At 33.6% G+C, this 16,052-nt stretch overlaps 1 protein-coding gene across 1 annotated transcript in view; it reads right to left on the reverse strand.

Moving 5' to 3' along the window:
* Positions 1–845: 845 nt before the first annotated feature.
* The window catches only part of si:dkeyp-61b2.1, a 32,975-nt gene continuing 17,768 nt past the window's right edge, over positions 846–16,052 (reverse strand). The window contains 5 exon segments of the mRNA NM_001440944.1: positions 846–3,647; positions 7,418–7,616; positions 7,712–7,731; positions 8,090–8,239; positions 11,551–11,915. Coding sequence (NP_001427873.1) covers positions 3,427–3,647; positions 7,418–7,616; positions 7,712–7,731; positions 8,090–8,239; positions 11,551–11,915 — 955 coding nt within the window. The 3' untranslated portion in view covers positions 846–3,426.

Here is a 16,052-nt window from a genome sequence, read left to right on the forward strand (position 1 = left end):
ATTTTTAGAACTGTGTGAAACTAGTCATGAAATTTATCCTGATTTCTGCTTTTCAGCAAAGTAGTTTTGTTTAAACGGTAGTGACCCTGTAAATAAATAAATAAATAAATAAAAATAATAATACTAATACAGTTGAAGTCAGAATTATTAGCCCCCCTTTGAATTTTTCTTTTTTTACTATTTCCCAAATGATGTTTAACAGAGCAAGGAAAGTTTTACAGTATGTCTGATAATATTTTGTCTTCTGGAGAAAGTCCTTTTTATTTTATTTAGGCTAGAATGAAGCAGTTTGATTTTTTTTAAACGCCATTTTAAGGTCAATATTATTAGCCCCTTTGAGCTATATATTTTTATATAACCTACAGAACAAACCATCGTTATACAATAACTTGCCTAATTACCCTAACCTGCCTAATTAATCTAATTAACCTAGTTAAGCCTTTAAATGTCACTTTAAGCTGTATAGAAGTGTCTTGAACAATATCTAGTCAAATATTATTTACTGTCATCATGGCAAAGATAAAATAAATCATTTATTAGAGATGAGTTATTAAAACTATTATGATTAGAAATGTGTTGAAAAAAATCTGCTCTCCATTAAACAGAAATCGGAGAAAAAGATAAACAGGGGGTCTAATAATTCTGACTTCAACTGTATGTATACACACACACACACACACACATATATATCAGTGTTCAATAATAAGTTGAACATAACAAAGAAAATACCTATTTCCTAGCCAAATATTTTAAATATTATGTCAAAAATCTTAACTTTAAATATTTTAAAAATGTTAATAAATGATCAAAATTCAAAGGGTTATGCAAACAAAAAGAGCAGTATGGGAAATGTTGAGGTATTTTATTGCAGTTCTAAATAATTTAACAAAAGGCAATGTACTCGCGTAAATGTCTGCTTTAATACATTAGAAACAGACGTTTTCTTTTAGCATCATAATTTGATGTTGCCACCATGTTGCCATCTCTTCGCTATAATGGTTGTTACCAGGTTATGGGAAAACAATAACATGCTCACAACATCCAATCAGATAAGAGAAACTGAAAAGTAGTATGATGTTTACGACATCACAGAGATGGCGGCATTTAAAGGGTTAAAAGCACAAACTGTTTCTATATTCTAAGACTAATTATTTGTTTGTAATTGACAAATAGTCGTAGGCAAATTAAATTGGCCAGTAACGATCCTGTTTACTGTCCAAGCATCTTTCACACTGGCCCCGGGCCATCGGGCAGTCATTGTTGAGCCCTCTATATATCAAAATAATAATTGAAAAAAATGAATAGTTTCTGATAATTGACATATTCAAGACTGTACACTCTATGTCAGATATGAACAAAGCCAAGAGTTGCTTGAAAAATGTCATTAAATTTGAATTAAATTTAATATGAATAACTAACCCAACTTTGGTTATGTCCATATTTGAGCCAACATTGGGTTAATATCAGCCAGCATTTTTTAGAAGGTAAAAGTTCTGAAAAATCTGCATAGCTGTCAATATATACACTCACAGGTCACTTTATTAAGCACCTTACTAGTACCCGGTTCCCCTCTTGGCTTCAGAACTGCCTTAATCCTTTGTGGCATAGATTCAACAAGATACTGGAAAATTCCTCAGAGATTTTGGTCCACATTAGCATGATACCATTTGTAGGCTGCATATCCATGATGGCACTCACTCGTTTCACCACATTCCAAAGGTGATCCATTAGATTGAGCTCTGGTGACTGTGGAGGCCATTTGAGTACAGTGAAGTCATTGTCATGTTCAAGAAACCAGTCTGAGATGATTCGCGCTTTATGAATAGGCGCGTTATCCTGCTGGAAGTAGCCATCAGAAGATGAGTGCACTGTGGTCATAAAGGGATGGACATGGTCAGCAACAATACTAGTAGGCTGTGGCATTGACACGATGATCAGTTGAAACTAATGTGCCCAAAGTGTGCCAAGAAAATATCCCCTCACTATTACACCATCACCACAAGCCTGAACCGTTGATACAAGGAAGGATTGATCAATGCTTTCATGTTGTTGATGCCAAATCTGACCCTACCATCCAAATGTCGCAGCAGAAATCGAGACTCATCAGACCTAGGCAATGTTTCTCCAATCTTCTATTGTACAAATTTGGTGAGCTTGTGAGAATTGTAGCCTCAGGTTCCTGTTTTATGCTGACAGGAATCAGTCCTGTGTAGCCCATCCACCTTAAGGTTGGACGTGTTGTGTGTTCAGAGAAGCTCTTCTGCAGACCTCGGTTGTATCGAGTGGTTATTTGAGTTACTGTTGCCTTTCACTGGCCATTCTCCTCTGGCATCAACAAGGCATTTGCACCCACAGATCTGCCGCTCACTGGATATTTTCTCTTTTTCAGACCATTCTCTGTAAACCCTAGAGATGGTTGTGCGTGAAAATCCCAGTAGATCAGCAGTTTCTGAAATACTCAGACCAGCCCGTCTGGCACCAACAACCATGCTACATTCAAAGTCACTTAAATCCACATTCTGAGGATCGGTTTGAACTGCAGCAGATCGTCTTGACCATGTCTACATGCCTAAATGCACTGAGTTGCTTCCATGTGATGATTAGAAATTTACATTCACAAACAGTTAGACTGGTGTACCTAATAAAGTGGCCAGTTTGTATTTATATTTTACTATATGATTTTGAAGTTCATTTAATTTGTGCTGATTCTGGTAAAGAAATCTGACAGCGAAAGTGTAAAAATATCTATAAATATAACACTTTCATGATGTACATTGATCTGACCTCTGTGGACGTATATGTAACTTTTTTTACCAGACACACAAGGGTTAAAGGGACAGTCTCAAGTCATTTAAAAAAAATGTTTGCTTAATTTAAAAAAAGACAAATATTACACTTCAGTCAATCATTTACTCTCCATAAAGCTGCTCCTAACCTGCATTGATTTCTTTCCTCAGCTGAACACTGAAGATGACATTTTGAAGGTTGCGGGTAACCAAAACTGGCTTCCCTGGTATGAAAAAAAATCATACACTACTGAAGTCAATGGGAACCAGCAGCTGCATGGCTAACCGCACTTTTCCGAATACCTTCTGCAGAATATCAACACCATACAGGTCATGTGCAAACTCACGGTGAGCAAACTATGACAGGATTTCACTCTATATAAAATGTGCAAAAAAGCAAAACTCCTTATCTGACGATTTCCATCAGGTCCATCTCCATGTTCGATATTTGACTTGAAGTGCATTCAAAGAAGCCTGTACATTTTGTTAGCATGCATTTTCCTCAGGAACTGAAACCAGGAATTGCTGGTCCTGTAAGTCACGACGTACCATCACTTGTGATTTTCAGCCTTGTGATTTAACCTGTAACCTTTTCAAAGGCCAGAACCAAGTTCATGCCAGAAAGCACATGCTCAAGTTCTCACTTTCCGGTAGCTGGCACGGGGAAACTCAAGCTCAGTTCCTCGTCGGCCTGTTCCTGTGTGCTCATCTGTATCCGGAGCTCCTGCAGGGGTGGATTTGACTCTTGCTGTGGTGTGCTCATAAAGGGAACGGCTTCTTCACAAACCCCTGCATCTTCTTTTTTATCACCCGAACCGGAGCCCAAAATCACCATTCCAGGAGAGTAGATGTAGATGGAGCCTGGAAGAGACAAACTATGATGAGCTTACGGTTTTTCAGCCTACACCAGGGGTGGGCAAACTCGGTCCTGGAGGGCCGGTGTCCTGCATAGTTTAGCTGCGACTCTAATCAAAAACACCTCAACATGCCAATCAGTAGCCCCTTTTACACATACAGACATTTGGGAAATTTACCGGCAATTTTCCGGGAAGGTGTGTATGTGTGAACAGGTCCTTTTTGAAAATATCGGTAAATTCATTCTGGCTATTTTCCGGAAAGGGAAGTTGTAACATTAGCCCCTTTCACACACTGATACCAGTAAATATCTGGAAAATTACCGCAACGACTTTACCAGTAAATTCAAAATAGCGCTGTTCACACAGACGAGGACATTACGGAATTTTTCCTGGAAAAGAGCATTCACACATCCTTTCCAAAATACCGGTAAATTCTGACATCATTAACCAGAAAAGAGCTCTAAAAGGCTGCGCTTGTATTTGTAAACATTTCACTACATCACAAACTCTTTGGATAATCAGTATTGTGAACAACTTCGATGAAAACATACAGAAGAACACTTTCGCATGTCGAGATGTTCATGATATGTGTGTGTGCTGGCGCTCACGGGCTGTTTCACGGGCACATGCAAGGTTGAAGGTAAACAAACAGCGGCTTATCATAAGCATCTTATCGATGATTATTTACACAGTTGGCATTAAGATGAACATATAAACGTTATCTGACTAACTTCTAGCAGCTAAATGTGTCTGGGAAAATATTCAAAGGCTTTTATTCCCATAAACCGCGCGGACGTGAATGCGTCTGACTGTTCTGATTGGCTAAAGCAGACGTCTTACGTCAGCACGTTCTAGACGTGCACACGCTCTTTTCGGCAATCTTCCTTCTGCGTTCACACAGTGCAGCATTCCGGCAAATTATCGGTTATATTATATCGGTTATCGGTTAAATTATCGGTTAAAAGGACCTGTTCACTCATACAGACCTTTCCGGAAAATTGCCTGACAACACGAGTCACAGTTATTGTAAAGATTATTGTAGGCATTAAAAGCAATATGGGTGATTCTTTTGCATGTATATTTGACATTTCAAAAAGGTGAGGAATAAAACTCTTTAAAAACAGCAATTATTTCCAGAATCTTATTGTAAGCATATTTAATTTTTATAATTCAGCTTTTTTTCCAAACGTAAATGATTAAATGTTTTACTTTTAGGGAAAGACACAGTTTTTCTATTGTTTGGGAAATCTGCTATGGATGATTTGGTAATGAGTAGAAATAATAAATCATAGCAAGAACAATTCTTAAGGGTAGTTACTAAATTGTAAATGAATTGACCATAACAATGTTATTATTTTTATTTTTATTTATTTATTTATTTATTTATTTATTTATTTATATTTTTTTGGCCCACCTGGAATGTCACTTGGCCCACCCTAAAGTTCCAATCTGGAGCCGGACCTGTGTCCCCATTCAGACAGAATGCCCGAGTATACTGCCTGAGAGGCGTTTTAAAGATGGCCGCTGAGTGAAATGACTTTCCTTTAGCATTGACTTTTCTTCAGAATCGTTTTCATATAAACAAGTATGTTCACTTAGCATAATTCCTAAATATCCGCATACACATTAAGAGCCTTTTATGCTTCAGAAGTGTAGAAAACTTACATACAGCACCTTTTAAGCCTGTATCAACTAATTGCAAGTATATTCTGTGATGCATTGTGGGACTTTGCTCTTCACAAAGCATGAAACGACACGTTAACTTTTACCCTAAGCTATTTTAAGACATCATTTTGTTTCTCACTGACTTTTGAAGCGGTCTTTAAATGAGAAGTTAGTTTTAAAATAGTCTCAGACAGAGAGGAAGCAGGAACCAAACTTGTGTGTGTTGCACAAACTCCAACAAGAGCAGTAAAAACATTGCTTTATGCTCTGTTATGCCTCCACTGTTTCTTTGTTTAGTTTACCATAAGTTGCATTTAATCGTTTGGGTGTTTTTGTTATTACAGGCTCTTGGCAATTGACTTGAGAAGGAAATCCAAAACAAATGTTGCAAAAAATAAAAACCCCAAATGAACAGGAAGTGAAAATGGGAATTAAGACAATGGAGGAGGCGCGAAGATGTGCTGTGACTCATGTTGAGGAAATATTTTTCTGCTCCATTGAAGTTAATCACATATGAACAATGATGATAACAATAAAAATTATACAAACTGTTGCGAAATATTTCTGGCTTGTGCATTGTTAGTTTAAGATAATACGAGTAGCTTGTCGTAATTTAATCATGAGACCATGAGTCATTTTTCTGCCATGAAACTTTTATAAAGGGAAATCACTACAAATAGTGCAAATAAATACTAGTGCAAATAAAATAAAAGAAACATAAATAAATAAAAATGAATAAAATAAAATATAAAATGAAATTAATTAAAAAATTAAATAAATAAATAAATAAAATAGAATTTTTTTTTAATTTTAATTCAATAAAAAAATGTTTTAAATAAAGTTAAAAAAATTATTATAAAATAAAATAAAAATTAAAATAACAAAATAAAATAAAAAATAAAATAACATTAAAAATAAAAATAAATAAATAAAATATATAAAAAAATCAAATAAAAAAAATTTAAATGAAAATGAAATACAAATAAAATAATAATAAAATAAAATAAAATAAAATAAACAAAAAATGTAAAAAAAATAAATACATAAAAATAATACAAAAATAAAATAAATAAAATATTTTTTGTAATAAAATAAAACAAAATGTAAAAAAAATTTAAATTACAATAAGATTTTTTGTAAAAATAAAATAAAACAAAATGTAAAATAAAAAAATTAAAAGAACATAAAATCAACATTATCAATGCTGTAAAAGGTCCCTTATAGAACTGAAAATAGTCACATCTATGGCATGAAGATTTCAATGACTGAACAACACTCGAAAACACTCTCCATCAGCTTTGGGGGACTAAAATAGATTTAAAGCATAACATTACCTGTCTAACAGAAATACTTCAGCCATGGTGTCCTCCTTCCTCCAGCGTGCAAAACTAACTCCGATATTGATTCGGGATTTTAAAAAGTTGATTCAGCATTGTCAGTGCTGTCACTCTCTCGTGTGCACGTGAATGTGGCGGGTCTGTGTGAACCGCTGTGCAAATCTACTTTTGTTGACAGTTTGGACTACTTAACAGAATTATGGGAGATATCAGCCCGACACTATTTTAATTGGAAGAACATTTTTTAGTTTTATGCGTCACCCAGAATATAAAACTACATATAAACACACTTACTTTATTCATCACTATTGGAATGTGAAGAGTCTTTCAACCAGCACAACAAAAAAAGTTTCTGAAGACAGTCACCTACTGCACCTTTAACTGTAATGATTACCGGCTTTTTTATGCAGGTATTTTCAGCAATAGAAAATTTACCCTTTACTGTAGTCAAAAACAAGTGCTGACCACTGATTAAACACTGATGAAATACTGCACACTGATGAGGGAAAACCCATATGTTCACAGAGTTTGTGATGAAGATGAGGTTGTTTCCTTATGCAAAATACATTTGAGGATTAAAATCAAATTTAGCTGCTTTATTTTAGAGGTTTAGTAAAAAGTGAATCATTTTTGACCTTAAGGATGAACGGTGCATACAGAATTCTAAGACAACAGGACGGTTAAAGGTGTGTGTTTTCTCAGCATTAGTATATTTGTAAAATGTGCCCAACACTGACATCGTTTTTAGCCTGAAGTGTCGTAAAGCACTCACCTACAGTGTTGCTGACGTTCTCACCCTTGCCTTTGTGCTCCATTGTGACCTGCTGCACGCCTCCAGATGGGGGCGCCGTCCTTAACCTCTGACCTTTGACCTCTCTGACATCGCCACCCAACGGCATCTCATCCTCCCCGGTACAATCCATTAAAGCATAAGCCTGAAAGTCCGTCTGTCCGCAGCCATGCTTGTCATCCTACAGTCAGCGTGAAACAAAACCAAAGGGGAATTCTCACTTCAGTGCTTTATTTATATGAAGTTAACGTAATGTATTACAGAGAAAGTACTTACGTGCTTTCCGTTTATAAAACCTAAAAAGAAAATGAGAAATAAGTGAATGTGGTGCGTGTGAGACGGCTGTACAATGCATGTTTGGGCGTTTCAGTGGTTTCTCAGCTTGTCATATAAGTGAATGCATGTCATTCTGAAACACTGCCACTGCTTACATTGACTTCAACCTAATAGGAATTAAAGCATTGAGAACCAATGCTATCAGCTTTACTGTAATAAGTAAACAGGGTGGATTCCTGGCTGATTATACATGACAATAATATCTCACTTCTCAAAATTCTAACACAGAGTCATCGCAGGGTTTGTTTAGCTAGTTGTATTCATTTGGAGCCTGTTGCATGCTGAAGCATTGATGAGAGACTTAAGAATGAGTCGTACCAAAGCATTTTGAAAGGGTTTTCTTTGTCTTGCCTTTCAGCAGCACACAGAATCCAGTCATGCACAAGATAAGCATCAGTATGATGAAGAGCATGAACCACTGGGTCTGGTTTTCTTTCGGCATGTGTACGGGAGATGCGGTGCTCCCTGCTGGTTTGAAAGGGAAACACAACACAAATATAAACACTAAATTAAAAAGTGAAATAAAACACAACGTAAATAAACTCAAAAATATAATTACATTTATTTAATAGTAATTAATATAATAAATGTATTAAATTAATTCAAAATAACATAGAAAGCCATAATGTTAAAAGCCAAAATATAAATTTTATGGATTAGTTCACTCCAAAAATTTTTATTATGTTATTATTATAATTTTTAAAATTATTTTTATTATTTGCTTTTATTTTTTTCTTATACTCGTTTCTTTTATTCTTGTTTATGTAAAGCACTTTTAATTGCCACTGTGTATGAAATGTGCTATATAAATAAACTTGCCTTGCCTATTAATTACTCATGCTCTTGTCATTTCAATTCCCTGAGATCTTCAGAACACCAAATAAGATATTTTAGATGAAATCAGAGAGCGCTCTGATATGGAGCCAGGTTAGTCTCAAAAACAATGCATCTATTCATTCATTTTGAATGCTTCCCGTGCATTCACATGAGGCTTCAACGTTAACACTTGACCGAGGGCTTGTCTAAAGTTAGGGCTGATGCGATCGTCATAGCAGCATCAGCCAATGAAATTACTCCACAATCAGCTGCTGTCTGAGCTGGGGTATTTGCTTCTAATCAAATCACAGCTGATCCAACTAATCGCAGTGTTCAAGACTACTAGATCAGCTGTGTTTAATTAGGGTTGCAGCAAAACTGTGCAGAGCTGCGGCCCTCCAGAAATTGAGTTTGAGACCTATGCTCTATATATAATTTGGTGCAAAGATTATATAATAAAGTAAAGTATAATAAAGTGTAGCTTAAAAAAGGTACATACTTAAAAAAAAAAAATTATCTAAATATTAAATCCATTTTAAGCATTTAAGATGCCTACGCTGATGACTGTTAAATGCATCATAACTGAAAAGGGTACATCATGGAAAACCACTAAGCCACCAAATTTTATTTCGTAAATGTATTATTTTGGCGGCATGGTACCTAGGTGGTTAGCACTGTCACCTCACAGCAAGAAGGTTTTAAGTGTCCTCCTTTTCTGGACTCTAAACATCTCAGGATCTCATCTAAATATCTTAATTTTTGTTTTTAAGATCAACAAAAGTCGCAGAGGATTGGAACGATATTAGGGCAAGAAATTAATAACAGAATTTAAATATTTGGGTGAACTAATCTTTTAATCAAAAGAATCAAAATGCATGATTATACATCAAATATTTTAGATTAGGTTATGCATTTATTATTTTAAAAAATTCTAATCACAGCTAAAAAGTATTTACCCACATAATCATTACTATAAAGACTTACTATTGAGGCCACGATTAACTTGGTGATTCGTATTACTGTAATTATAGGTTAAAAAGCTAAACAAATACATTTACATAGCAGTAAAATAAACATTAAAGATGCAGTATGTAAGTTTGACACCCAGTGGTTGAACTAGGTATTGCACTCCCGGATCAAAACACGTTCACTCGACTCCTCTGATGAGTCCACTCAAGCACAGGTTGCAAGATTGACATGAGTGTACCTGACTATGAAGAATAAAGGCTGATTTAAACCTTTTTCTAACTAAAAGCAATGACACGTGATAGAAGAAATATTTTCCATACTAAAATAGAGTTTTTGTCTTAATCAACACCTGAAATTTATATTTTAGAAATAGGTGAACAATAGGATAAACTATGATCACCTCAGGTGCACCTCATGTGCTTTATTTAGTATTTAATGCTAATAATGTGAGTTTGAATGTCATTTTATATGACATTTATTGCCATACTACTGAAAGCAGCAGCAGATAGTTCAACTCAGATCTTGAAGATAAAATAAACCGAAAATGAACCTTAGAACTTTCGTCAGGTGGACTCTATCTCCAATTTAAAATCCCAGGTTAAAACCTTTCTGTTCAGGATTGCTTTTAATGACTTAATGGATTAATACTATGTTTTTTTACTCTTCTGTCTTGTTTTTATAATGTGCCTGTGACATACTGTAAGGTGTCCTTGAGTGCTCTGAAAGGCGCCTATAAATAAAAGGTATTATTATTATTACTAACTGTGACTCAGTCAAACCAAAACATATCAATCATTCAGCATGTACATATAATAATGTTTAATGATGTTTAAAATGTATTAATTAGATTGTAAACTTTACCATTTCGTTGGAGTGCAGAGTGCACTATTCTGTGCTTCTGAATGGCTGTATTTAAATGTCTGTTGTGTTTTGTCTGGTGCAAACAGCCAAATTGCTTATTACTGCTAATCTCGTAGCATAGTATGTTGTTAGGACATGTTGTAACCTGCTCACCTAATGTTTATGTTTGTGATATTTATATTATTTTCTAATTGATAACCTCATGTGGAACTCTGAATCTGCGTCTCATTTCTGAGTCACATTTTCAGTCACGGGCGCATTCCACCAAAGGCAGCCCAGAGTGCTAAAATATAATTGGCTAAAGTGGCAGTGGGCGGGTTAAAAAACCCAAAACAAGGACAGACATTCCAGCACGTAACAAACCTTTTCAAAGCGGAATATCTGACTTCATTGTTTTTCAGATAAACAAGAATGTTCACTTAGCATGTTTCTGAAATATCTGCAAACATATTATGGTATTTATGCTTTAGGAGAGTCAAAAACTTACATACAGCACCTTTAACTGAAAACAAAATTCTTAAGTGAAGTTTCTTAAACTAATTTTCAGAGGAGCACATGATAGGATTGACTACAGCTGATTCCTATCACTAAATCACTAACTAGCCAATTGGATCACTCTAAATTCAATGTAAATATCCAGCCTATACTTCCTTGCGGAACCCCCCATCCATCCCTTCTCCCTCCTTCTCAATTCTAAGTTCTGGCGACACGATGGCTCAGTGGCTAGCAAGGAGGTCATTGGTTCAAACACTAGCTGAGCCAACCGACACTCTCTGTGCGGAGTTTGCATGTTCTTCCGTGTTCGCGTGGGTTTTCCCCGGGTACTCCGGTTTCCTCCCACACTCAAAAACCATGCAACAAAAGTTAAAGTCACAAGCACTTATTACAAACTAGTGCAGTTAGTGGTCTATTCTTGGGAAGTTACCAAGAACTACCTGATCTCATATCCCTCCTAGTGCTTATTGACCAGGCGGGAGCCTTGGACTCATCTATCTCCGAGCTCAGGGTTCTCTCCCGGGACAGCATGCCAAACTTGTTTAAATAGTCAAGCATTATCTAAATGTGAACTCTTGAACTTGCTTTTTGAGTTACAAATATTGCCAGTGAGTATAGTGTTATGATTTTGTCTGTACCTTTGCTTGAGACGGCAATAGCATTGGAAGAGATAATGTCAGTAGAGAAGCTGGAAGTAATGGTCGTGGAAGAGAAATTGGCACTGGAACTGGAAGAGTTGGCTCTATTGTCTTTGGAAGATCTGGTTGTACTGGTATTGGAAGATATAATGGCACTGGATGAGCTATTAGTAATGGCATTGGAAGATTTAGGGGCACTTGGGGAACTGCTAGTAATGGTATTGGAAGGGTTGGTGATTATGTCATTGGAAAAGCTGGTTGTTGAGTGTTTGGTTGTGGCTGGGGCTGTTTTTGTGTCAGACACACACTCTCTGTCCTGTGTCGTTGAGCCCTCTTTGAGCACTTTCATTCCCAATTTTTCACAACTGCAGAAAAGGGCACAGAAGAAATGCATTAGGTCACAACAGCTCTACGTTTTTCATTAAGTAGACTACTCATAATAGTACATTTTATTTATGACGCTTTTTTTAAAGCTCAAAGCGCTGCGATGTATACAACCACAAATAAAAATGCAACCCTTAAAGCTTACATAAAATCCAAGTGACAAGCCAAAGAAAACACCGCAATAATCAATAAAGCAGATTGTAAGGCAGCATTGGTTTGACATTCCTCAAATGCTCTGGTTAAAGAAACAGTTCACCCAAAATTACAATTTACTCATCATTTGTGACCCTGGACCACAAAGCTGGCCTTAAGTTGCACAGGCAAGTGGGAATAACCAACAACACACTGTATGAGTTGAAATGGTCAGTTTAACTTTTATGCCAGAATTCATTAGAATATTAACTAAAGATCAAGTTCCATGAAGACATTTTTACATTTATTATTAGTAATGCACAGTTGAAGTCAGAATTATTCGCCCCCTTTGATTTTTTTTCTTTTTAAAATATTTCCCAAATGATGTTTAACAGAGCAAGGCAATTTTCACAGTATGTCTGATAATATTTTTTCTTATTATTTGTTTTATTTTGGCTAGAATAATATTTTTTCTTCTAGAGAAAGTCTTATTTGTTTAATTTCGGCTAGAATAAAAGCAGTTTTAAATTTTTTAAAAAACATTATTGGGACAATATTATTAGCCCCCTTAAGCTAATTTTTTTTCCGATAGTCTACATAACAAACCATCGCTAAACAATAACTTGCCTAATTATCCTAACCTGCCTAGTTAACCTAATTAACCCAGTTAAGCCTTTGAATGTCACTTTAGGCTGTATAGAAGTGTCTTGAAAAATATCTAGTCAAATATTATTTACTGTCATCATGGCAAAGATAAAATAAATCAGTTATTAGAGATGAGTTATTAAAACTATTATGTTTAGAAATGTGTTGAAACCATATTCCCTCCGTTAAACAGAAAATGGGGAAAAAATAAATAGGGGGGCTAATAATTATAATAATTATGACTTCAACTATATATATATATATATATATATATATATATATATATATATATATATATATATATATATATATATATATATATATATATATATATATATATATATATATATATATATATATATATACATATACATACACATATACACACACATATATATATATATATATATATACATATATATATATATATATATATATATATACATATATATATATATATATACATATATATATATATATACATATATATATATATATATATATATATATATATATATATATATATACATATATATATATATACATATATATATATATATACATATATATATATATATATATATATATATATATATATATATATACATATATACATATATATATATATATATATATATATATATATATATATATATATATATATATATATATATATATATATATATATATTTCTTATACATTTTATATTACATATTACAATTTTGGATATTATATAACATTTTGTATCAGAATATTAAAGAAGAAATTTGTTTAAATGTGATTGGTGCCTGCTAAAGGCTATAATAAAATAAATAAATAAATATATATAAATATATATATATATATATATATATATATATATATATATATATATATATATATATATATATATATATATATATATATATATATATATATATATATATAACATGTTTTCTGTCCTTTTTGTGTTGAATTACTTAATTTTAAATCTTGCTTCATAGTATTGTCATTTAAAAAATGTAATTTAAACAACAATATTGAACAAGAAATTTACTAGCTGATTTAACAAGACATAATTTTGTTAAAATAAAGCTTTAATGTTACATTGAGTAAATTAGAATCATTTTAATTAGAATAACACAATACAAACATTTTGAGTCAATTAGTTGCAAAGAAGTTAGACTGACATATTGAAACCATGTTTTATCTACAAATGTGCTTTGTGTTCATACAACATGTTCAAAGCAGTTCAGGTTTACTTGATTGGATTAGATGCATAAAGGGTGCCACGATTAAATCATGTTCATTTAACAAAATTTTTTTTTTGAGTGATGTGGTTGGATCGTAGTGTTACCTTTAAACTAAGTTCAGTGGTGCAACACAAAAATATTTAGTAAGATGTAACTTAAGAGACCCTTTAAGTAGGCTATGTTTTAACTGCTGGTGCAACCGGCCCTTTACAATGAATAAAATATGAATATGTGACAATGTTTTATTACAGATTGAACTATCTGAACTGAAATATTATATGAGAGGCAACAATTGTACTATCATCATATGTGAGCAGTTACTTTAGCAGACATTTATAAATTGTAAAATCAAAGATGCTACAAAATTGAATAAGCATTTAAGACATTTTAGTGCTTTTTTAAACGCCCTATAAATCGATTGATCAACTTTTAATACGTTTTAAAGACACCCTGAATTATGACCCTTATGGTTTTTAGGTCCAGGGTCACATTTATCCATTCACAAGTGAGTCTGCTTTTTTGTTCTGTTAACACAAAATGTAAAGAATGTTGAAAACCCGGTACATGGAAAAAAAGGCACGATTGAAATCTGTTTGCAACACCAAAAATATCTTCCTTTATGTTCAACAAAAGAAAGAAACTCACACAGGTTTGGGAGTTGAAGCGAAGGCTTAGTAAATGTTAACAGAAGTTTCATTGTTAGGTGAACTAAACTTGAACCTTCCCAGAAAGAATAATAAACGTGACCATCAACGTTGATAATTTGCTTATGCAAATGCGATTGCACTTTGTTCTGTTTGTTCTTTCTTTGCACCAGTTATTATAGCCTCCAATACATCTATAGTAGCCAACATTTAAAGTGGATCAAAAACGTTAAGACAAGAATGGGTGTTCTTTAGTTTTAGGACAACTTTGATGAAAGGTTTTAATCCGCTTCAAATGTTGACTACTGCAGCTCTAAATTGACAATAAGCCAAATATAGTACTATAGTGAACACTGAAGTTGCATGGTAAACAGAATGGAAAGATGAAACCTCAGAGATATAAAATGTGTAAGAGATAAAAATCAGTGAGTGAGAAAAAGAGAGAGCTAAAAAAAAAAAAAAAAAAAAGAGTCAAACTGTTCAGCGTGTGTCCTAAAATGACTCTCACACTCATTCTCTGTCATGTCTTTAATGTTGACATATGAAGGAATAGCTGTTAAATAATTATAAAAATGCTAAATATTGTTCTATATATGCATTTTTCTGTTTGTCATTTGTAGATAAATCACACAGTTACATGGGTTTTTTTTATGCTCTGAAATACGTAAAGGAATATTTCACCCAAAAAGGAAAATGAGCTGTTAATTTACTCATCCTCAGGACATCCGAGAAGTAGGTGATGTTTTTGTCTTCCGAAGAAGAAGATTTCTATAGCAGAATCTGTAGTCTTTGGTGATTCATAAAATGCACATCAACGGTTACAGCCAATTTTAGTATCCAAAAGCATATTTCAGGCAACACCTGGAGTTCCTGATTATACACTGGGTTTTTCTAAAGCAACATAGTCCGTTTTATGAATCACCAATGACCATGATTGCAGATTAAATACTCTTTAAAGTTCTATATAGAAAAAATCATCTTAAGTCACTCTTTGATAGTCTAAAAGTTGTTGGTTAGTTAACAACAATTTTATTTTTGTGCAAAAGGAGAATCTTTTTTGCAAAATGTTAAAAGGATAGTTCAAACTAAAATTAGAATGTAATCACTATTTGTTCATCCTCAGGAGTAGTAGGTGAAATTTTTTTTTAGTTCTGAAGATGTTTCTATAGAAGAATCTGTAGTCCTTTGTGATTCATAAAATGCAAGTCAATGGTTACAGCCAATGTTAGTATCCAAAGAACATATTCAGGCAAAGCAAACTAATACCTGTGGTTCCTGACTATACACTGCACTGCAAAAAATGCTTTTCTTGCTTTGATTTTTGGTCTTGTTTCTAGTCTAAATATCTAAAAATTCTTATATCAAGAAGCATTTTCTAGACAAGCAAAACATATTGTCTTGTTTTGAGAAATAAAATGCCAATATTAAGTCAGTTTTTCCTTAAAACAAGTAAAATAATCTGCCA

The sequence above is a fragment of the Danio rerio genome, chromosome 11, assembly GCF_052040795.2.
Source record: "Danio rerio strain M-AB ecotype USA chromosome 11, GRCz13ab, whole genome shotgun sequence".
Lineage (NCBI taxonomy): Eukaryota > Metazoa > Chordata > Actinopteri > Cypriniformes > Danionidae > Danio > Danio rerio.